The sequence below is a fragment of the Amphiura filiformis genome, chromosome 6 (assembly GCF_039555335.1).
Source record: "Amphiura filiformis chromosome 6, Afil_fr2py, whole genome shotgun sequence".
Taxonomy (NCBI): Eukaryota; Metazoa; Echinodermata; class Ophiuroidea; order Amphilepidida; family Amphiuridae; genus Amphiura; species Amphiura filiformis.
This window is the reverse complement of record NC_092633.1, coordinates 54,077,202-54,102,176: the sequence shown is the minus strand read 5'-3', so window position 1 is coordinate 54,102,176 and position 24,975 is coordinate 54,077,202. Positions and strand designations below refer to the sequence as shown.

The 24,975-nt window shown below is 36.1% G+C and overlaps 1 protein-coding gene across 4 annotated transcripts in view; it reads left to right on the top strand.

Moving 5' to 3' along the window:
• The first annotated feature begins 213 nt into the window (after window positions 1–213).
• LOC140155623 (histone demethylase UTY-like) overlaps window positions 214–24,975 on the top strand; it is a 75,768-nt gene continuing 51,006 nt past the window's right edge. For all 4 annotated transcript variants that reach the window (XM_072178539.1, XM_072178537.1, XM_072178538.1 and 1 more), the window contains exons 1-5: window positions 214–483; window positions 600–666; window positions 7,223–7,331; window positions 9,054–9,103; window positions 11,678–11,736. In XM_072178539.1, coding sequence (XP_072034640.1) covers window positions 431–483; window positions 600–666; window positions 7,223–7,331; window positions 9,054–9,103; window positions 11,678–11,736 — 338 coding nt within the window. In that variant the 5' untranslated portion in view covers window positions 214–430. The remainder of the gene's footprint in view (window positions 484–599; window positions 667–7,222; window positions 7,332–9,053; window positions 9,104–11,677; window positions 11,737–24,975) is intronic.

The following is a 24,975-nucleotide window of genomic DNA, read 5'->3' as shown; positions in this document are numbered from 1 at the left end:
GAAATTGATAGCAGGTTGAAACCTAAACAAAACAAACAAAATAAATGCGTTAGAGGTCGTTGACCTGTATTGTGAACATTAAAATTACGGGAGGGTGGTTCAGTTACTTGACACACGTTAAACAATGCTGTGATATGGGATTTCCTCAATGATTATTTTTATTTTTCATGACTGGTCCCTGAAGCACGTGACCCGGATTCGCACAACCATTGGTTCATATACACACTGGTTTACGAGTCCTACATTCATCGGCGTGTAAAACAACAAATTGTACACCCTGGTTGAGGAAGTTGATGCAGCTAGGGTATTTTTCAAAGCTTTTAGATTGTCCAGAATGTGTAGATTCGTTCGAATCTACAGTCGGCTCAAAGAGAGGTTTGGTTGACTATATTTAGAAAAAGGCAAGCCACCAAAACAAGCTGGCGAGGCAATGGCTTCCGTGACCCCAGCAGAGTTGGAGCTACTGGCAGAGACGTACGATAGGTATGTCCCGAACCAAATAAAACACTCTTAACAATATTTATTATGTACAAAATTGTATACATCGACTCATAACATTTTATTTTTAATTAATCTGTTGTTTTTTGTTTATTTAACAGCCGACTCTTTGGTTTCTTGCGTCTAGAAGGTGAAGAGGGAGAACAGAACAAGGCGCTGCTTACGAAGGTGAGGTCATCGTTCTTGCGAACGTAAATAAACCTTGGGATTTTGTCGATTTTCGCTTTGTTTTGATTTTTAGACAAAAATTTCTTCCATAATAAGTATCAGAAACACTTATTAAACACAGAAAATCAAAGGTTTTAGAATTGCATTGATCTGTGATTGGTAATACCAATGTTAAATAGCAACATGTGAGTAAAACGTACGCCACTAGTTTTGTGGTATAGCGATTCAAAATGGCGGACCAGGTTCCTGGATTTTCAGAACTGGGTGCATGTTCTTTGTTCATTCGTGAAGTTAACCTGGTATTTCCTGATTATTTACTATCCTCATAGACAGATGATATACTCTGTCACACGGATATTAGATTGTGTTTGAAAAATAATTATTCTGGACGTTTCTTGAAGTCTTCTTAGTTGTTTATTTCCATTGAATTACTACAAGCTTAAAAAAATAATTTTAAGTAAGCTTAAAATAATACTACTAGGCCTGGCATGAATTGATGGATGTTGTATTATTCATTTCCCAGTATCTATAGTTTTGGTTTTTTTAATTTAAAAATGACCTGTCATTGACATAAATGTACAATGTGTAATTATGTACAAAAGTACTGACCACTTGAAATTGAGTAAGTTTTGAATTTTGATCTCTGACCATATGATTATGAATATGATGATCAATTTATAGGGTTGCCAAAAAATTTCAGTCTGAATACCGGGTCAAATAATCAAAATTCAAAAAGTCACCAAATTTTTCTCGTAACATTGGTTTCTATTTACTCAAGAACTCTACGCTAACTTGCACACAATACATGTAGTTACGCATTCGATACTAGACTAGAGTACGTTGCTATCGTTTTTCGGTTGGATAGCATTGACATTTTTTGCACCGGATGTTATTTATTGTGTTAATGTTGAAATTTGGATGAAAGTTATTTTGATGCGTTTAGTAGTACCGTACATATCTTTTGATTTAAATTTGCCTAATTTGAAGTTGAGTCTAAAATTTGGTTGAAGTGCAATTTTAGCAATATTTTTGATGCGATCACCCTTCCATTGCTTTACACGGAGTCATGCTTCAGCGAATCTGATTTTGAATGCAATGGTCTGTAGCTATCAGTGAACAAATTTGTGGCTAGACTTCTCAAGCAAGTTTCTTTGGGCAGGAAGTCACAGTGGGCCAATGTTGAAAAGTTGCCCCCCCCAAAAAAAATTTGTCAAAAGTTGCTGGGAAAATCTTCAAAAGTCGCCCAATTGGTCTACCAAATTGCAGGTTTGGCAACCCTGCATATGATCATTATTATTAGGCCTTTTACTTTTAGGCGATTTGCTCATTTTAAAAATCATCCATATTCAGTTTTTCAGATATATACCGGTACACACACATAGTAGGCCATATAAGCCTGCTGGTAGTTTAGCCTAAAGCCTTTGATCAAAGAGATAAAAAAGGACATTTTACATTCATGATGCTGTAATAGTTCTATTAAAGTTGAATGGTACTTCAACTTTGTCAATACTACTGCTTTCCTTGGTTTTTTGGCCAAATTTTTCATTTCAAAGATACTTATTGACAATTATAATGACTTATCCTTCACTTTCAAGCAATACAAAAAAATTGCCTTTGAGGCGGGAGGGATTGAATCACTTGATTGACTCAGAGGCAGCGTTGGAAATAGCTGGTATCGCGTAGCAAAATACTACACAATTTTATCAATTTGCTACACAATTTTGGAGTTGAGTAGCATTTTTATGCCATAGAGTTACACACTGAAGTATGTGAATGTACCAAGAGAAAAGTAATGAAAGCAAATTTTGCTACATGCATAAACAAATGCTTAATTCCAACACTGTTCAGGGGTGGCACCATAGGGGGCAAGGGGGTGCCCTCCCCTAGGATATGCAAAAAAAAAGAGGGAAGGGGAAGGGCAAAGAGAAAGAAAAGAAGGAGAAGAGGAGGAGAGAGACAAAACGGAGGGGAGAGAAAGAGGAGGGGCAAGAAGAAGAAAAGGAGACATTCCCTCCATCCATGGCCATTAGACGAAGGGGATTGCTCCCCTATACCCATTTGGACATCCCACCCCTGGATTGACTACATGCATGTACCGTAAAGTGGGGTTACTTTGGACAGTGGGGTGACTTTGGACACGCATATAGGACAGGGTTGCTTGAATCACAATTTTTTTCAAAAAAATCATTGATTTAAATTTAAATCAATAATTTTTTAGAAAAAAATCAGGGATTTAAATTGAGCAACCCTGTCCTATATGCGTGTCCAAAGTCACCCCACTGTCCAAAGTCACCCCACTTTACGGTACTCCATGTGCAGTCACTGTCAGTGAATTGATCAAATGTACTTGCCGATTTGTGGATCACCGGTCCTACCTTTTGAACTCTGGATGCAAGCTATGTAACTGTGATCAAGAAATTAATTTCCCATAACCTAATTTAGGGATGACAACTGCGTAAATGATACATCATGTAATATTTACTCAAAGAATGCAAAATGTGAAAGAACTATAAAAAATAAAAACAAAAAAAACCTGTTGGGGGGCCTTTGAAATTGAACATGATCAAATAATTTGTGTCATCATGTTAAAGCTTTTTATTTTCCATTTTATGCACCCATTAATAAAATCAAAACCAAAGATAGTGAAGTTAAGGGTTTATGGAATGATATGGGGCTGTAGTGGTCGGAGGTGTGTTGAGGCTTGTGGATCAATGTTCTAGGCATTGTACCTTTGCATACAATGTAGCTCACTGCTATTTGTGCACCTTTAATTTTGGAAGTGTGGTACCGCTAGATATTTCTGAGAAATGGAAGAAGAATCAAATCAATCGTGGATTCATGGCAATGACAGGGGCTGTCTTTTTTTTTTCAGTTCTAAACTTATTGGACTGTGCAACACTCCGGAGGACAGAAAATGTGACTCTTGTGCTGGTCTCCTACAAAACCAGTTAATTATGTGGTCCTGACACTCATCGTTCATACCGCATACAGTCTGGCCCGCGCCCGAGACTAGCACGAGAGTCACATTTTCTGTCCTCACATCGGTATAGGCAGTTTGCACGTTAATTGTACCGTTTTTTGTACGGAGTGTCTTATCTCATAGTATAAAATCTTTGTCTTCCATGTACCGGTACATGTAGTGGATGAAAATGTAGTTAATGAAAATTCTAAAAATTCTAAAAGTGTTCAGCAATTTGTGAGCTCTATGTAACTAACAATATGCAGTGAATGACATCAATAAGGGACTGATCAATATTTACTCCAGGGTCCATTTGAAAATAGGGGTTCACATAATTTGTAGGGATTATGATTACAAATGCTACTGTTCCCAACTGATTTCTCAAATTAAATCACTCAAGTGTCAAAAATTGGTGATCTTTTCCTTTAGACCAGCTATAGGGACTTAGAAATTATTACTTTTGCATTGACAAGGTTAACTTTGCATCAAGGTTAAACAGTTGCCAAACACTTTGAAGTCAATGAGGGAATTTTTTTTAAAGAAAAATATATCATGTTTTTCGAGAAATTCACCATTTTGAATAAATGCAAAATTGCGTCATGCAGTAAAATACTGTCAAACACGCTTGAAAATGCTTGATACGCAAGCGTAAATCACCGTCAAAATGAGCGTACATCAAACGCTTGTGCTACGTGAAAGTTTTGCAGTTTGCATTGATTACCTTTTTTGCATTCGGCTCTTTTACGTCAAAAATTAGGATAAAATCGATTTTGGAACAAAATAAAGCTTGTTCGATGAAATAAAAGGTATGTTTGTATAGCTAAGGCCAAAAAAAAAAAAAAGGTTTGTCTCACGAACATTTGCCAAAAAAGCTAAGTGCTATGCTTTTTTTTTTTTTTTTTTTTTTTGGTTTTGTTGGTTTTTGTTTTTTTTTTTTTTTTTTTTTTTAGCCTGAGACAAATGAAAATCACAAGACAGGTATTGGAAAACTACAAGTGGTCTTACAATGAAAGAGAAGCAACAAATTTACAATGTTAATATTCTGTATTGCCGGAAAATACGAGTTACAGCTTCGCCCCGACACCAACTCATTTTTTAGGGCATTCAGAGTAACCGAATCGGCGCACCGATGCAGTGCCCAATTCCTCACCACAGTCCCCCTGTTTTAACTATACTGAATACTGAACAATCATGTTGAAATAAACGGTAAAAAATTCGTTAAAAACAGCTACAAAAAATACAAAATTTATGAAAACAACATGGCTTCACTCGATCGCAGAGTTCTCCGTAGGCTAAGTACTTTTATATTGCATCCACTTTGCGTCGTCGGCTTTTTGCGCTCCGTGCGGTTGCAAGGATGGCGTGAAACTCGCGAGACTGAGGCTACGGTGTGGGTTACGGGCTATCTGCAACACTAATGGCATACGCTGCGCTGCCTGACATTTTCGATGGTTTTCTGACATTGAGGAATTCATTTTTACTACGTTGGTCGAACTATCGGGAACCGGAAAAATCGGGGAAAAAAAAAAACCTTTAAAAAGGCGGTCAGCGCGTAGACAAACGCGCTGTATCGCTTTCACATACTTATGCGCGCGGGTTCGTGAGACAAACCTTTTTTTTTTTTGGCCTAAGAACATGTTTAATCTTGATGCGAATGTTTAATTTGATAAATTTTAACCTTATAGTTCGGGTGGTCTAAAAGAAAAGATCGCTCAAAAATTGCAAAATCACATAGAATTAGGCCAATTTTAGGCAATTTCATAAAAAAATTTCCTCAAATACCACCCTGCACTAAAAATTCTCTAGCTACACCTCTGGTTGTGTTCCTCTTGGCGTACATATTGATCTGTTCCAGAGGACTTGTACGCATTTGCATATGTAGCAATTTTGCTATGGCTTTCAAACTTGAATACTTACTATAAAATTATTATCGAAATAACACATCAAAAGAACCGATCTTAGTTATGATCGATAGAGTGACATGCATTCCCGACATATGTGCTGGAATTAGATAGCGATTCTCTTTTGCGTTTTGCCTCATCTGTTCTGTTTAAAATTTAAAGGGGATCTAATCTGGCAGTGAAAACTAACATTTTGTGGAAAAGAATTTATACAATTCTATTTCTTCTGGAAATTTTTACAATATTGCTTTTTAAAATACAAAGCTTCGCACTACATTTAAATTATTAGTATTTGAAAGAAGAAAAAGAATGTCATGCATCTAGAACCCACTAAAATGTATTGCTGTCATTTTTGGTAGAGCATACAATGTAATTTTCTTGTATTTTGATTATTTGGGCCATATGAAGCACTACAGCTACAACCAGTGTTGTATGCAAATTGCAAGGCATTACCTGGAAAATTACATACAGAAAGTCAATGAATTTAATAATAAAACCAGATTTCCAGGCCCATGATAAAGCACCCCACACCTCCACAAGCAGAGCAGTAAATATGTACAAATTTATTACTTTGCCTGCAGATTTTGTGTAAAAATGTTTCTTTTTTTTGCTGGTGGTACATGTAGATGCAAAATAGCCTAATAGGTCTGAGTCAAGAATTGAAATTTCAATCATTGCTTATACTTTTAAAATGAATCCACAAACTGCAATGTCAATTAATGTTAGTTTCTTGTATTTTGTTATTATTTAGGTCATAACAGGTGCATGTGATGAGTCCAGATGCAATAACTGATTTACCATTTTCCTCAATTTGAGATACATACATGTATAAGAGACAAATATAACTGGTCAAAAATAAAGAAAATTTAAATTTGTTTTTGATCATAGTCTCAAATATATATATATTGGCAGGGTTGTTACAGTAGCTACACTGGGCCGGCAGCAGTGGATAGAGCCCACCGCTCACTCCTGGAGCCCACCACTTAAGGTTCATTTTGATGCTAGTGCCCACCACAAAGCTGAAGTTAAAAATTCTGAGGTTTTTTTCAAAGCTGGATAAAGTTGTACATTTTAATTACTGTTGCTTGCTTCTATTGAACATTCAGGGACATATTGAATTTTTAACATGCATTGCTAGCTGTACAATAGAAGCAAAATTAATTAAAATGTCCAGCTTCGGAAAAAAAAACCCTCAGAATTTTTTTAAAAACTTTTTAAGCAGTATTTCTCTGGGTCCAACCTTGAATAACAAACTTGTAATTTAGGGTCTATAACTTTTTTTTTCAATTTTGTAAAAAAAAAAAAAGCAATTGCACCCAAAAAATGCAATTGCGACTGCAGATGCCATGATCGTGTTTTCTTCTGGTGTTTAATGTAGGGTGTCAATTAAAAAGCTAGTATTATAGGGTAGATGTTGGTGGCATTAACATAAGAAGTTTAAAAATGGTATTAACCAGCTTTTGCATCTGAACAGTTCACATGTCATTTAATTTAAAAAAGGATCAACAATGTGAACTTAATCTTTTTCTCAGATCAAAAATGTGAAATTGGTTTTTTTTAGATCAACTTGTATGACTGGTGTAAACACAAATGGGATGTTTTCATGATCCCATGCTATATTTTATTTATCTCTTTCCTCTAACTCTGATGTTATGCTTCTTTCATTGATGAGTATTCTTTCCTCATTTGCATCTAGGGTGTGAATCATTGTGAAGAAGAGATCAAGACAAAAGGCAAAGCAGTGGATCCCAAGACATACTGCCAGCTAGGTCACCTACATTTATTGTTAGCTGAATATACAAAAGGTAATTCTACTTTGTTGGTGCATGTTTAAGGCTTTTTCATGCCGCAAATCACACATTTGGGTTGTATTTGCGCTTTTTGGAGAGTTTACGCGATTTGGAGAGTTCCTGGACATAGAGTCAATTGCTGGGATCATTTATGGTTGATTTTTAAAAAAAGGTTGGAAAATAAATCACCAAAAATTACAAGTTAAACAGTTTGTTTCAAAAAAGTTATAATTTGTGTTTACTTCATAATCGATTTAAGATTAAAAATATATAATATTTGGTTTTCATTTTTGACACGGAGAATTGCTAGTCAATCACCTGGGCCAAAAACATAACAAAGCAAATAATTTAACAAAAGCAAAAAATATTAAAAGCAAACATCCCAAACCCCTGTAGCTGAACCCCAAGGTACCAAAGGCAATCTATTTGAGTGTCTTTGCTAATTTTTGAGCGTTACAGACATCATGTTACGTACATCATTGGATAATATTATATTATCAGAGCACATTTTTTCCACCTGTACCAGAATTAATTTTCGGACAAGTGATAATTAAATATAAATTCTGACAAGCATTTTGTTGGCAAAACAAGTGCTGACTAATTAAAGAATTTGAGAATATGAGAATGAAATGAAACAATGTGAAAGTAATCCATTTGGAGGATGAGCACTGGGAGTAAGGTGATCCTAGTCAGCCATTATTGTGATTAGCCTTTCCTGGATGGAACTCTCCAGGGGTGTTGGTAAACTGGGCCATTATATTTGTTTTCAAGCCATTTGCTTGAGAAAATATTGGGACATTAAATTGTCTGTTCCCTGAAGGAGACTTGGGGTTTTAGACATTGCATTGGCCACTTTTTTGTGTTGGCCAGCCTTTTTGTTTTTGTGTACTTTGTGAGAGGTGGGGCTGAAAAAAAATGTTTATTACCCAGAAAGATCAGGCAAATGTAGGTCCAAGATAGCTAAATTTCCCATAATTTTCCCTCCAAGTTCCAAAATTTCATGAGAATTAGCTTCCTACATTCCATAAAGACACACGGCAGGTCCAAGATACCATGCTGCATGCATTATGGGAGATAATACCTGCTAAAGTAGTTTCGTTTATCATACTTTGTTAATTGTTAAATTGTTAATTACTTGTTCAAGGATGTTGATCATATATTTTAACAGTGTAGGCCTAGGTTTTTTTTCAGTTTAGATTTTGAAGCCCTGATTTGTGTGCTACCTATAATAGACCAAACACTCCTAACCAAGCATATTTAGTAAAGCATCTCATTATTAAATTTTGTAAAGAGTAGTGTACTGCATTAAATTCTGATCGCAATGCTAGTTTCCACGTTCCAAGACCACATGATGACACTGTGTAGTATTTAGAATTTCACCTTGAATCTGCAAATCAAGTCTCATAAGATTGTTGTAAAACAATTTTATGTGAATCAGAGTTAATTCTTGTAATTAAATTGTTAAAAGTATAATATGTATGTAAGTAGTAAGAATAAAAATAATTACAGCAAAATTTCTTTGCAGGAATTAAGATTGATTCTGCCATATGGTGTGGAAATTTAAACTTTGAAAACTTTAAAAAATTTTTTTGAAAGTAAAGATCATAGATGAGATGCAATTTGTTGGAAATCCAGGATGTGATTCACATTTCCAGAAGAACCTGTTAGTTGAATTGTCAAAATTTTGTTGACATGTGTTCACTAGAACTAACATGTTCTTCATCTTGTTGTTTTCAGCTTTGTCAGCATATCAGCAATTCTTCTCAGCAGAGGAAGACTATTGGAAGGTGAGTTTAACCAGGAGGGTGAGAGTTCATAGGGGCAATGTCGGGAACTACGTCACGCTATTGTTCGACCTAGGCTACATCATTTTTAGAACGCATGCGTGTTCGTCAATACAGTTTTAGTCTCCTCCACCTTCGCAACACGGTATGTAGAGTGACTGGAATCACACTGACGGTGGAGGAGAATACTAGCTGGTCAGACGGTTTAATTCTATCAAGCATATAATACCTGAACAATCACCGTCATTTGATCGATTTACTACAGAATATATTGTATGCTTAAAATATAATTAAAAAATTGTAAACCTGTTGAGGGGGTACTACACCCCTGCCCGCAATTTTGTGCCCATTTTTTTTATTTTTCTCAAAAATTATAGTGCATTGGGGACAAGTAAGATATATATTATAGGGCAAGGACTACAACCACTGGAAATTTTATTTCAGCACAGACAACAGTTGTGTTGTTACAGTCAAAAATGAGGAAAACCAATATTTGATCAATAAATCAATAACTACTTGCTTTGAGTTGCTGAATTTTCAGCACAGTAGTTGTAGTCCTTGCCCCTATAATATACATATCTTACTTGTCACCAATGTGCTATAATTTTTGAGAAAAATGCAAAAATAGGCACAAAATTGGACAGGGTGTAGTACCCCCTTAACTTATATATTTGTGTACTAAAGTATAACGACACGTGAATAACATGTTGGAACAAAATGGCTGCTAATCCGCCTATTGTCTAGACCCAGGCTACATCTTCAGGTTTGGTTACATCATTTTGGATGCCCATCCCATTGGTCCATTATTCCTGGTTTAACACAACAAAAAGGGGGCGTGACCTGATCAACAGCCTCATCTCTCATTTTTCTTCATCAAAACTGAGATTTTGGTATCAGGAGAAAGTTCATATTTTTCTCATTGCCCCAGTAAAATTAAACACCTAAGATTTGTTTCATTTAGATGGTGTGAGCATTTAAAAACATATTGTTTTAATGGTAGGCCTCAATGTAAGATAGAAAACAGAATATGAAAAAATCTTACCTGCCAGTTGATGGTGAATATTTTGTCAGGCCAGGTAACATTTTGAATGCCAGGTAGCAGGTTCTAGATTACCGGCACTGTAAGTAGTCAAATGTTTGGGCTGGTAACTTTTCAAAATTGCCAGGCCAACTGGTGAGTGCCCAGAGATGTTGAGGTTCATTCAGTCCTGAACGTAAACATCTAGATTTTGGTTTCAAGATCAAGGTTGCTGTAAACATGTAAAGTACAAGATTCCTATTGGGGCTACCTGCAAGGGTACACCATCGCCAAGATACTTGGCTGGTACTGTGCAATACCAGGGGAGTACCAATGTAGTACCAGTGCATTGCCACTGCTGGTGGGTTCTGTACAGTAGCAGCTTTGGAATTGTGTATGTACTCTGTGTGTACCAGTCAGGATCCTTGGTAATGGTGTACCTGTGCAGGCAGCCACAATGTGAAACAAAGATATATCAGGGTATGGATTTGATGGAAATGAATGTGAAGCTGAATTAACACTCATCTTACCCAGCCTTTTTTGGCAACACCATTTACCGAAGTGAAAGAGGCGAGATTTATTACCCTTTGACTTTGATAGCATACTCTACCCCAGGTAAGGTAGGGTTATCAATATTTTGGTCCTACAATTGCATAGAAGCATTTGATCACTTTCTTCAGCATTTTAGTGGAACAGTGAACGAACCACACAGGTTACCCCCCTCCCTGGTACGAAAACGGACAAGAAATAAAGGGTGATACAGAGGTGTCAGAGGTTGGAATAAGTTATAATAATAATAATAGGTGAGCTCAAACAAGTCTGTTTTTCAATATAAGTCATCCATGCTGCATACCTTACCTTTAGAATAGTCATGGTGTGGAACACAACAATTTTTGTGTCACGGCCCTGGCCATATCAACTAAAAGTACCCAGCTTTTAATGACCTAATCTGTGTTCATATACCCAAACCCAACCTAATATTGCCACAATGCAGACAAATTGGTTTGCAAAAAAGTTCATTCACAGCACACAAGTATATAGGCGTAAGCACAAGGAGGTACTGGTAATAGCACAGTGCATAAGGCTGTGGTATTTAAAAGTCTGCCATATTTGATTGTCATGTATGGGGGACCAAAATAGTGAATCTCCAGCATTTATTGGCAAATCACCCCAATCAAATGATATTGATAATTGTGGTCTTTAAGCTTAAGGTTTGTACATTTACAGGTAGTGCTTAGTGCGTGTTATGGGCACAGCATGTTACACACAGAATACAAACAAGCACACACTGTAAAATAAAGTTAAGCCAGGTGCATGGTGAAATAATCCGCATTTCGCTCACCATATAAATGACACTCAAACATGGCATTGTCCGGACTCAAAATTTAAGTCAAATCTGGTCAGTTTAAAATCAATTTATCAGTTGAATGCAAGGATGTTTTATGTTTAGTAATAACAAAGCACTCCAACATTCTTCCATTCAAGCGATGTGTTAAAAGTTAAAGTAAGTTAATGTTCTGTGGTAATAATTTTATGTTCAACTTTATTTTTGCTCTCAGGATGCCACATTTCTTTATGGACTTGGAATGGTGTATTTCCACTTTGATGCATACCAGTGGTAAGTAGATAGATATAAGAACAGTATTATTGACAACTATATGAGCTTTTAAGCTTGGCTTGAGCAATATGCCTGAGCCCGGACCCAAGTTTCTGATTAACAAGAAACTGAAAGTGGGCATCTCGGTGGACGAAACTTCTCCAGAAATTGTTAGTATATATACCAGGCGTATTACCGGTGCATATCAACCTGTATTGCATAGTTTCTGTGAAGGGCAGAGATGATGGTACATTATTTGAAAACAATTTTGTGTCGTCATCAGGGGATCGGTTTTTCACTACACAAGTTTGGACTCAAAGTCCACAAGTGTGGACTCGAAGTCAATGTTTGTAGGTGAAAACAAACACACAACCCGGGGTGTGTTTCCGCGTGTATCGTGTTTTCATTGCCTAACCGTGGACTAAATGGTGCATTTTTTGTGTGTGTGATACGAAAAGGGAATTTTAGCCATCAACTGCTGACTGTATTTTTTTACATACATGGTCTGCGGTTTTGAGCAAGTATCGCTCAAATGCATTTAGCATGCATTTGAGGTCTATTACAGCAGTTTGAGACCGAGGACTGTCCTCGGTTGCAGGTAAGTCCACAGTTTAGAGTGAAAATCTTGTGTGTGTCCTCGTTTGCAGGCAAACACTGATGCACAAAAGAGTTAAAAATTTGGATTTTTTTTTTCAAAGCTGGATAAAGTTGTACATTTTAATTAATGTTGCTTCTATTAAAAAGCCATGGACATATTGAATTAACATGCATTGCTAGCTGTTCTATAGAAGCAAAAGTAATTAAAATGTACAACTTGATCCAGCTTTAAAAAAACCCTCAGATTTTTTTAAGTAGCAGTATTATTAGTATTTAAAAAAAATTTGTAAAAAAAAAAAGAAGTGAAAATGAAATTTTTTGAAAAAATGCAATTGCACCTAAAAAACACAATTGCGGTCGCGAATACTACGATTGTATTTTCTTCCGGGGCTTAAATTAATATTTTGATAAGATAAGCTTGCATAAATTGGTGAGGATCAGTGGCTAGGTAAGCGTAACATTCTATTTTACTGCATAGAGTAAGCCTGATTTAATAAATGATAATAATATTGAATGACTTATTTTAGGGTAAGAATATACTGCACTATAAATATTGTCCTCAAATGCGACTCACACAATACTTTTTATCTTACTTAGAACAATATGTTCTTGTGTCACCCTCAAAGCTATTCAATATTACATAAATATTTATCCCATGGAACCAGGTATAAAAATGGTGTTATGGTGTAAGCTTACATGTAGATGGTTGTAGGATGCATCAACCCAAGGTAGCCACTTGTCATTAAAGCTGAATTTACACTATACCATAAATTTAGCAAATTACTTCAGCTGTGTTCCTTTTGCTCGGTCTGATTATCGCGTAAAAAGAACTAGGTCACACGATGGACCAGCGAATGAGGTGCCGATGTGATGATGACGTGATTCAATTAGCCAATCAGTGCTTGTGCATGGATGTTCCCTGAATAATATTAAGTAGATCTATAGGTATAACCAATGGTAGACTCTGGTCAAGAATGAGTGCCGTTGTGATCTCAAATTACCTTTTCATATGTAATATGAGAATATTGAAATAACGATTTGACTGAAAAAATTGTAACTTTTCATCGTGGTGCAGTTGCTACTACAATTCATTACCGCACTCTCAGATGTGTAAATAAACTAAGGCCAAAAAAAAAAAAGGTTTGTCTCAAAGCTCGCGCGCGATTTGTAAAATCACGCGATTTGACAAAAAAGAAATGCAGAAGTTTTTTTTATTTCAAAATTTATTTATTTTTAGTTTTTTCCAGAAAAAATCCGCGAAAATCAGACTTTTTTTCTCAAAATACCATAAAAAAAGTCGGAATAAAAAAAAAAAAAAAAAATCGATTTCGCATTTGTTTTCAAACCACTCGTGAGCTTTGAGATTGTGAGCCTAAGATTGCAGTGATTTGCCTGGCAACAGGTAATCAAAATCAAACAATAAGTCTATCCTATAGAAACAGTACACAAGCATGGGCTAAAGATCTCCCAGTTGCCGATGATTGTTCAGGTCTTGTCTTGTCTTGTCTTTAGTACTGCCCAACACCCACTTCAACAGCGGGTCAACCGGGCAGGATTGCGATGCGCATGCAAATCTTTCTTGAATCTTGACACTGGTATGGTTACTGGTTACTGTAGTAGATGGTGCTGAACAGCTGCTTTGAATGATTTCTTGTCTTGGATTGTTGATATTGATTGTGGCAGGGTGTTCCAGTCAATTAGGGTTCGTGGAACAAATGAGTATTTGTAACAGTTCTTGTTACAGGATATGGGGATGTAGTTGTTTGTGGTTGATGTATTCCGAGAGTTCCTTTTGACCGGGCGCAGGTGGTATACGAGCATCATTGTATTGGTAATGTGAACTCAAGACCTGTGCACAAAATATAGCAAGGATCTGTTCATGATAAGTAGGTTTATCATTTCAACAAAAATGGTGAAACCAGGGAGCAGGCTCTTCATAAGTTTTGTTAAATCCTTTAGATATTACACCCTTGTATTTTGTATTCAAAATAATGACACCCCCCACCTGACCGCAACTGCGGTTTGTTTCTGACTGTTTGCCTTTTGTGTACAAATAGAGTGTTGCAGTGCTATAACATACTTAGTAGTTTACATGCATTTTCATTTTGCAGCAAGCGTATTTATATTTGTGGAGCATAGCTGTAGTCCATATTGAATTTAGTGTAATGAAGTTTGAACAAAGAACCAGACTAGTTGTACAGGTAGGGGAAGTGTTGTTTCAGGGATTTTGCAAGTGGCAGTGGCCTTGTCATCTTGTATACTTTGAGGTTACAATGTATTGTTAAGATGTTTGAATATGAAGTGAATCTTTAAGTAGCTCTTAGGTAGTACCTGTAGCTCTGGTTAAGTGGTGATCGGGCAGAGCTTCCCTGGCACCAACCTTTTTTATCCTCAGTCTTGCTCTTTAGAGACATCAATGTTATTTTAACCCACCCCTGATTTTATTTCACACTGGGAGGGAGGAGAACAGAATTTTAATGTAAAATAATGGGTTTATGGCTTCATCTGGCTACAAGAAACTCACATGTACAGCTTCATTTCTTTGAGCCATAAGGGTAAATAAGTGTGATAAAATGTTTTGTGTGGGTCAGTGAGCTAAATTTGAAGCTACAAGATAGACAGTCATGATGTGTTATTTCATTTCACAGTTTCTTACATGACCTGTACATTAATTTACTTTACTGTTCTTCGGGGGAGGGTGGTGCAGCGGTACGGGCTCTGCCTCACAGTTGGATGTTGCGGGTTTGAGCCCTGGCAATGCCATCGTGTTGTGAACTTGGGCAAGGCGCTTAACCTCGCATGTCTCTCTCAACCCATGGGGCAAATGGGGAGCTGTTATGAATATTGTCCATTGAGTGCCGCCCCAAAAAGTATGAGCATGCCTTGGGCATTGTATATGGCAGCTGACATATTCTAACAACAGCGGAGTTAAATGTAAAGCACTTTGTGAAAGGCACTATATAAATGCTAAAATTTATTTTTTTATTTAAGGTGGAAGCATACACATTTGTCTTAGCTTAGTGAAGTTTGTATTGTTGGTCATGTCCACATTGAGATCTGTCTGGGGTGAGGTTGATGTACTTGTCTTGGTCAATGTCGGGAAGTCTACGAGATCGGATCTTGAAGAAGCAGAGCACACAATATTGGTGGCGTCTCTCATTCAATTATGTCCATCCAAGATCTTGCAGGATTGAAGAGATACTAGTGTCATATGTGTTTATGACAAATCTGGCAGCTCTTTTCTGGACTTTCTCAATGCCCTGGACATACTGATTATGTATGGTTCACATGCTGCCACTCCGCAGGTCTGGAAAATATGTTTATTTCCCGGGAAGAGAGATAAATTTCCTTCCAACTTGGCAGGATTTCCCACCATTTCTTATGTATTTCTTTATCCAGAAAAGCAAAATTTCCCTCAAATTACCAAATTTCCCGGCAAGGTGATTGCCAAATTGCCATTTTTTCCAGGGCTGCCAATCTGTAATCAAGGTGGAGTGGGGGCAAGCAAGAGTCATATACACTCCCCAGATGGAGGATGGTCAATGTTGAGGATAAACTTTGATAAAAATTTCTTCTGATGAAATTTAAGACTCTGGATACTTTGCCAGTTGCATGCTGAACTTGGTTCCAGCACAAGTCTTTCTGGAGGTACACAAGTATTGATGGTAATCTGTTTCCTCAAACACAATTACATGTATACAGGAAAAGTATATGTTCATATTGTTTCCATGTATTCATGAATGTGTCAATGCATTACAAGGAAAATTGATGATGCTGTACAAGAAATCTTGGAATTGTATTGTTGAAAGGATGAATATATGTCCTTCGTCTATATCAGGAATTGTGAAATGCATTTCAACTACAGCATCACTGTCAATTTTCCATAATATTGATATTTGCAAACTCTCCACAACATTTATATTTTCTGAATTCCACAATATTAAATATTTTTCAAAAAGTTTTCAAATGTGTAATTATTGATGAGTTGGGCTACTTATTTGTACATCCATGTCCTATACATAAGCCATGGATGTAAACAAAAGTAGTGGACTTGACAAATAATGGATGAATCTGCAGTTTACCAACACATATGGTAATTCAGATATTGCTTTCATTTCAAGTTAACATCTGAATATGCATGATATGTTTTGATCAGGTCAACCAAATTTGAAGTTGTATTCCAGCAAATAAACAAATGGATTTATCTAGAAACTACACAACAGAACTTCAGAAGCAACAACACATGTATGTTTATATGACGTTCTTGTTGAGCTTATTCGCTGAAATCAAGTAAATTATGTACATTGTATGGTGATTTATCATCCCTGAAGTGTCATTGGGCAGAGGATAAAGTGAAATGTGATAGATTGTATCCTAACTTCTTTGAATACTTACTTTTCTATCATTTGTTTTTCTTGCAATCAGATTTTTTGTGACATGAAACTTGAAACCGCATATACTTTATTAGGAAAACTTAAAGTGGCTTGGCAATTAGATTTTCCATTTTCACAGACTTATTACTTTCGTTGGAAAACGAACTTTAATTTTAAAATGTTTTCTGTCTCTTTTCCAAGATTCAACTTCTCATTTCAAGGAAGTGCATATTTGTAGAAAAATTAACTTTTGGCTCAAAAGCTTTGTACTGTTTATGAGTCTAGCAAAATTAAGAATCTAGCGAATCTTATAATTTGTGATTTGGTCATAGCGTTGCTTTCAATTTATCTAGAATTTCTACTTCTTGCAAGATTGTAATGCCATACGTGCGGTTTTTAATAGCTTGTCTATTCAAAAGCATTTTTGTCTCGATGGGGTCTCCCTATTTGGTTTTGTTTTGGCCGGGATTTTTCTCGCTGTTCGGGGAGTAAGGCAGTTTGTATTAATTGCCCCAGCTCAAGCCATATCAGTAATGTCACCCTTGAGAGGTAGTAACTGCGGCAGGGCTGTTCCCCTTCTTGATTGGCTGCCTTACGACCTTGCCAGGCTCGGACCAATCAGATCTCTTTCTTGTTAGCGAGTCTCGGGTACTTCGCGGGGTTTTCCCTTTCCTCCTCATTCACTTTTTCGGCTGAAGCGGTCAGGTTCGTTTGAAAATCCCGCCTAACCCACCCAGTTTTGTAGCTGGGGGAGGGTTCGGTGGGTCGTCCCAGACCAGTGGTGTTTGGGGGTAGCTGGCCAGGTCTATGCACAGTCCCCGTTCCCGGATGTGGGGGTGGGCTGGCAAGATATCTTGCAGCGTGTGCTCAGCCAGGTATGGCATGTTTTTCAGGGGGATCAGGGTCTGGACCGTTTCTTTTTTGGTAGTTTCAATGGTCGTGTCCGGGAAATATTTGGAGGTGTGTTGCCCCAAGTGGGATCCACCATCCAAATCATCAAATAATATGTCCAGAATCCGTTCCCACCTTTTTGTTCCCCATCAATGGGAAATCTCTGTAGATAGTCCTACTTGTTCGTGCATCAGTGTGGTGCTCTGACCGTTTCAGCTAATTCCGCAAACAATAAAGTTAATTGGGTGGTATCAAAAACTGGCTGTGTGTGACGAGTTATTTTTATTAATTGCTTTATTAATTACAGTAACTTAGGAGTTTTTAATAAACACAGGGGATCCCCTGGGTTTGTTTCACGATCAAAATATGAGTTGAACTCGAAACTGAGCTTGTTTCATTTCCAGTTAAGAACTGAATATGCATGATCTGTTTTGATCAGGTCAGCCAAATTTGAAGTTGTACAGTATTCCAGCAAACAGATGGATTTATCTAGAAACAGAACTTCAGAAGCAACAACACATGTATGTTGATACGACGTTCTTGTTGAGCTTATTCGCTGAAATCAAGTAAATTATGTACATTGTATGGTGATTTATCATCCCTGAAGTGTCATTAGGCAGAGGATAAAGTGAAATGTGATAGATTGTATCCGAACTTCTTTGAATACTTACTTTTCTATCATTTGTTTTTCTTGCAATCAGATTTTTTGTGACATGAAACTTGAAACCACATTTACTTTATTAGGAAAGCTTCAAGTGGCTTGGCAATTAGATTTTCCATTTTCACAGACGTATTACTTTTGTTGGAAAAAAAGAACTTTTATTTAATGTTTTATGTCTCCTTTCCAAGATTCAACTTCTCATTTCAAGGAAGTGCATATTTGTAGAAAAATAAACTTTTGGCTCAAAAGCTTTTTTTAAAACTTGAAACCACATTTACTTTATCAGGAAAACTTCATTTTCAAAGACTCATTACTTTCGTTGGAAAAAGAACTTTTATGAAAAGAGTCTAGCAAAATTAAGAATCAAGCGAAATCTTATAATTTGTGATTTGGTCACAGCGTTGCCTTCAATTTATCTAGAATTTCTACTTCTTGCAAGATTGTAATGCCATGTGAAAGACTAATAAGTGCTAAATTAATTACAGTAAATTAGGAGTTTTTAATAAACGCAGTTACGGGCCTAAAAAAACCTGACCACCTACCTTTATGTATGATGGAAATATTTGTGATTCAACTGTACTGACATAGATGTAGGCTGCAAATTCGGCAAGAATCAATTCTCTCAACAATTCCCCGAAAATGTAACCAACCTGTAACTGGACTTCCGCACAAAACAATAAAGCAAAATAGCCTTCCTGACCCCAGTTCTGGTCTGGTCCGGTCCGGTCTGGAAAAACTGTAAAATCTGGGAGATCATTAGCCTAAACCTATGCTTGTGTACTGGTCCATTAACATAATGTTTTGTAGAATAATGTACACCTAATTCTCTCAGTTGTTATAAGCCTGTATTTGTTCTATGTAGTTTTGATGTTTTGATCATTGGTGAAGCAAACCTTAAATGTCTTTTAAAACATTTTGCTATATCTGGCATAGTGATAGTTCAGCAGCTCTCGAATTAACCCACAGCACCATTGGCATTTTGCCGTGGGTGCCCATCCCCACTGCCGTAATGCTCTCAAAATATGTCCTTTACCCAAGGCAGTCACTTGCCGTGCCCTCTAATGAAGTTGCCGTCGGTGCCCCAGCCCTGCCCCTTCATTATAAAATCATCTATCTATGTTTGTGTGTGTTTTCTTCACTTTTGAAAAATTGCCTTGGTGCCCTTCTCAAATTTTCAACAGTTGCCATGATGCCCTCTTGAAATATTACAAACTACCGTGTTGCCTTGCCTTTTCAGTGAAAATCGAAGGCAATTTTCAACTTGCCCTAAAAAAGTTGCTGAGCCCCTTCAGATCCTTAATTCGAGGGCTGTAGTTCAGTAGTTGCATATTATTACTAAAGTACAGTGATGTACAATCTTATTCTTAAGAAAGGCAAGAACAGTAATTTGCAATACATCACATTTAGAGAGATGTACATATCACATTTTGGGGGGGCTTGTTTTGTTAAAATTAGGGCTAGGTCATGGACAACTTGGCAGAGAGGGCTTTAATATATATATATTATTAGACATGTCCACTAAAAATTGAAGTACTTTTAAATTGATTCAGACCTAACTTATTGGCTGGGAATTGATGAAAGAAACATTTTGGCGTTTAAATAATCTTAATCGGACGTTTCATTCCAGAGATATGGCCTTTTGAGTGTTACGGTTTTATATAGGGCTGCTAGAACATGTTAAAAAGTTAAAGTCCAAAAAGGATTACTAACAGAAAGTGCAATTTTAAGGTACTTTTTCTTAATGTATTTATTAACTAGCGTTATCTGGAACATTATATTTGCTTATAACAACATGAAAATAAGATCATCCTGAAAATTTAATCCATTTTGTTGACATACAACAAAAAATATAAGACCTCAAAACCCATGGTTTGTTTGGTGAAACCATAAGCATGATCATAGATGGCATGCTTATGGAAAATATCTCCATAGAGGAGATGAACAATAAGTGCATTATTTCAAATGAATGGCGGTAGTCTTAAACATTGTTCAATCTTTTACGGTCAGCACATTTTATCTTCAAAAATTATTATATTTCATCATGGCATAAGTTTGGTAATATTAATCACTACCAATTTTGAGAAATTTGCTCCAACTCAAAGGTTATCTTTATACATTGAGCAATACACTGTGTGTGCATGGAAGCCATGATGGATAGCATATGAAATGGACATGGTAGTGAGAAGTGCATGATTTGAGATGGGCCATGTAGGCTTAAACATTCTTAAATTTCTTAACATCCTGTACATTTTGTCTTCAAAAATAGTTACATTTTATGACTATGTAAGTTTGCTTGTCTGATTCACTCCAAATTCGGAAATAATTGCGTTTGAACACCTGATGCACGGAATGGTGTCACTTCAACCTGTTGTAGTTCTCATCTCATTAAATTTTTCATTTAATAAAGTTGATCTCTGCATGGAGGAAGGTCCTCTCTATTTACTGACCAATCAGGAAAAAGTTTGGTTAATGTTTTCTGGTGGAATCAGGAATTTCTTGAAACACCCTGATATAGGCCTACATTTGGATCAAAAACAAGTATGTACGCCATTTAACAGGCCTGGGATTTCTTGTATCGATCAGTTTCTCCATAGACAATACGTGTGTGAGTGCACGCACACAGTAAATGAAAAATCGTTCTAGTGGAATCTGTATGGACAGTGGGCATCCCTAATATTATGCTATCTTCTGAAGATAGCATTGTGTGCAACATGGTTTTATAACAAAGATCAATAATTAGGCTAAATTGCTTAATATCAATGTGTTTGCAAATTTGAATGCAAGAGTGTTTATATCAGTGAGGCTGTGTTTAACAAAATAATAGAGAGAACATGTATTTTGGATAAGCAGCCAACGCCGGCCAACTTGGGAGGACTTCTAATATCAGAGATGCCAGTCTTCTGCTTTAAAGCGGAATTCCGCTTTTTGCAATATGAAAAATAAAATCTGTTTTTACTGAAAAAATTGATTAAAAAAGTTTTTTAATGTTACTCTAACCCACACCCAAACCTTACTACATGTATACGAACCCATGTAAGCCCAAACTAACCTTTAACCTAACTAACCCAAAACCCTTGCCCTTACCCCCAAAAGGGAATTAGGGGAGAAATTGATTTCACCTGAAAATCGGACCTATATTTAATGTTTTTAAAATGCATGAATGTATTAATAATGTTTTAATTACTTTATTTTGCCTCATTTCATTGTTGTTTCATTGTTGTTTTTATTGCTAATAAAATAAAAAAGAAACCTTTCACATAATTTTGGAAATTCTAAAAATTCTAAAAATACCAAAAAAATACATTCGAATGCACAAGCTTTTTTCTTCTGGGTAAGAATTTGTTTCTTACATGCAACAGCTTTTTTATTGCAAGTTAGAAATTTAATAAATAGGTCATCATATACAAAATGCATGCATGGACCTATTTATCAAATTTCTAACCTGCTAGAAAAAGGCTGTTGCATGTAAGAAAAGAATTCTTACCCAGAAAAAAAAGCTTTTGCACTCCCAATTTTTAGAATTTTAGATTTTTTTTAAATTTCCAAAATTATTTGAAAGGTTTCTCTTTCCTATAATTACTGTATTCGTTCCATTAACCGCCCAGGGCGCTTAAGAAAATCATTTTGGGTGGGCGCTTATTTTTTACAATAAGGTAAAAAACAAAACGTAAAAAAGGCCCAAAATTTTCATCTTTCATCATTTGTGTGTCATTATGTTTCAGATCATGATTCAGATTTGCATGGGCAGTTAATAAAGTAATATCAGTTTGCTTGTTATAAAATCACTGGGTGGGCGCTTCACCGCTTATAGGGGCATGGGCGGTTAATGGAACGAATACGGCAGCCATAAAAAATGATGAGATGAGGCTAAATAAAGGAATTGAAACTTTATTAATATATATTCATGCATTTACTAAACATAGGTCTGATTTTAGGGTGTAATCACCCCTAATTCCATTTTGGGGTTTGGGGCAAGGGTGTTAGGCTAGTTGGGCTTGGGTGGGTTTGTATAATGTTGTAAGGTTTGGTTGGGTTAGAGTTTGTGTACGGGTAGGAAAAACATTAAAAAACTAGTAAAAAAAATTCAAAAACCGACGTTTTTGTTCTTCTTTTTTCCGGTTTCATTTTTCAGGGTTCATTGGTGGTGTAATCAGTATGATCAAGAGAGAGTTGATTGATTTTCTTCAATACCTAGACAAGTAAATTGTGACATCTAAATGTGACCTATATAAAGTTTGATCAGCTCGTAATCTGCGGGCCTTATAACATTGCTGATTAATATCAATATATTTTATTCTGAGAATTGTCTTGCGACATCTCGCCAGAAGCGTCATCAATTATTAATTGACGTCCTATATTTTGTCTACTTTCTTCAACATGCAAAATATATATACCAATCAGGTCAACCATATCACTCTTACGTCGGTCTATTTTTCGGCGTAGCGGTAAAATCCTAAGTATTCCTACCAATTACAAGCTGAACAAACTATAGCCTACCTACTGTAGTTTTATAGATACTCAGTAATGAAGAATAATTACAAATTCCTAATAAGAGAAGCTTTGAAATGGGCTGTCTCCCATAATTACGTGGTCCCGTGGTGGCTTGGTCACAATTTTAAAGGATTGTCTATTCTGTTCATTTTGTAAAGTAACAAAAAAGGAAAAAAATAGTAAAAAAAAAAAAAAATAATTTTAGGCAGGAGGTCTACATTCTGTGCAGCAATTCAAAATATTAATGCAGATTATTAATTTAACACTTTAAGCTCAGATAGCACAGCTCATAAACAAAACGGTTCTTATTCAATGTGGTCACTCAGCATTAGTGCCTTACCAAGATTGACATTAATACCAACCACCCTGACATACAACCTCTGATCATTGATTACAGTCACCAGTAAGGAGAGCCCTCTTGTGCTTCTTACCAGGAGCCTTCTATGCTTGTTTTGTAAGCCCACATGCAAGGTAGCACACATGATAAATAATTTATATAGGTACATAATGTGATCACTCTGTATACAAGACAATCAGTACCAGACTTACTGCCCCACACGGCAGGCAGGCATACGGGACGCATGTAGTTAATTTAGTTGTAGAGCTACCGTACCTCTGCTTCTTGTATTCCGAATAAGGCCAAAAAAAAAAAAAAAAATGTTGTGTTGCTCTCAAGTGTGAAAAATGGAAAGTTGGGTCGGTTGGTCGGTCGATTTTCTTTTTTCTTTTTTTTCTCTAAATCTTCAGTTTTTGAAAAATACCCACAAAATATTAAATAATGCTTCTTCCATTAGGGACATTTTGTCAATTCTGACTACTGGATACTTGTTAGATAATCAATTTAAGACTAGTCTTTCAATAAAATATCAATTTTAAGTGTAAAAATTGGCATTCAAAAAAAAAAAAAATGTGACCCTGATTTTTCAAGATTTAGGGTCTGTTGCTGAGGACAACACAACTAATTTGTTTTTGGCTTGAAAAGAAGATGTATCTAGTTTCTTTCTGTCAGTTTAAGGCTGGAGGATTTACATGCGATGTGTTGCATCAAATCACACTGCAATTCCTAGCCGATTTTGACCAAATGAAATTTTAACATATTTGACATCAATTGTTAAAAAAGAATTATAGCTTGTGCCTGAAAAACTGATCTGCTTTTCAACTTTCAAGATATGAATGGTGAAGATAATGAAGATTTGTTTTTCATTAATTTCTCTATATATTTTGCTTGTTTAAATGTGTTTAGGACAGCATTCAAGAACTCACCCCGATTTGACTGACACGAGCGTGAAAAAAATATTTGAGGGTGAAAATAACAATAAAACATATGCTTATAGGTCATTTCTGGGGTAAAATTGTTTGTAGTTTCTAATTTTACCACTTAAAACCTTGTATCTAGTATAATTTTTGAGGAAAGTACTGATTTTGGGTCAATTTTGTCCAAAAAAACGCCATTTTCGTGTGACAAAATTTTGGAGCCTTCATTTAGAATCACTGATTATACCCATTTAACCTTTAATGATGATCCATTTATCACTTGTATTCATTAATTTAGGGTAGTACCATTGAGTCAAAACCATTATTTGCCATATTGATCATTTATTTTTCTTGTAATGGTCACTGGAAATTGACATTTGCTGTGACAAAAGATTCACGAAAAAACTCAATTTCCGGATGACAAACGGCTTGTAACATTCATAAAATTTGATCAGAAGGTGCTACAAAGAAGATTTACCCCTCACTTTATTCAGCATTTAATAAGCTAAATGCTGATAATAAATTTGTATTTATTATTGTTTATAAATATTCAGAAAAAGCACAAAATGTTACCCCTACCCCTTAATTTTCAAGGGCGTGAAAAAAATACATGCGTTTGTTAAAAAAATCCAGGCTTTTTTAATAATCGACCTATGGACTTAAAATTCAAACTTGATGTGCCCAAGATACTTGGCTACAACAAGTTTGAGTTATTGGTGCTCACTGTGTATATTTAAAAAGCCTGGATTTTTTTAACAATCTGATATGCCCATTTTAGAGCCCTGGACACACTTTTTCGTATAGGAAATTGCCATAGGAATTTTGGATTTTGAAAACTAAAGCACTGTAGGTATTTTTGACTTCAGATTCAGATTCTGCACAAAATTTCACTGTAGAAAAAGTGTATTTTATTGTTTTAGCAATAACTTTACTTTTTGGCAAATTTGTCAGTCAAACCGGGGTGACATTTCGAACCTTGTCTTAGGCTCCTTT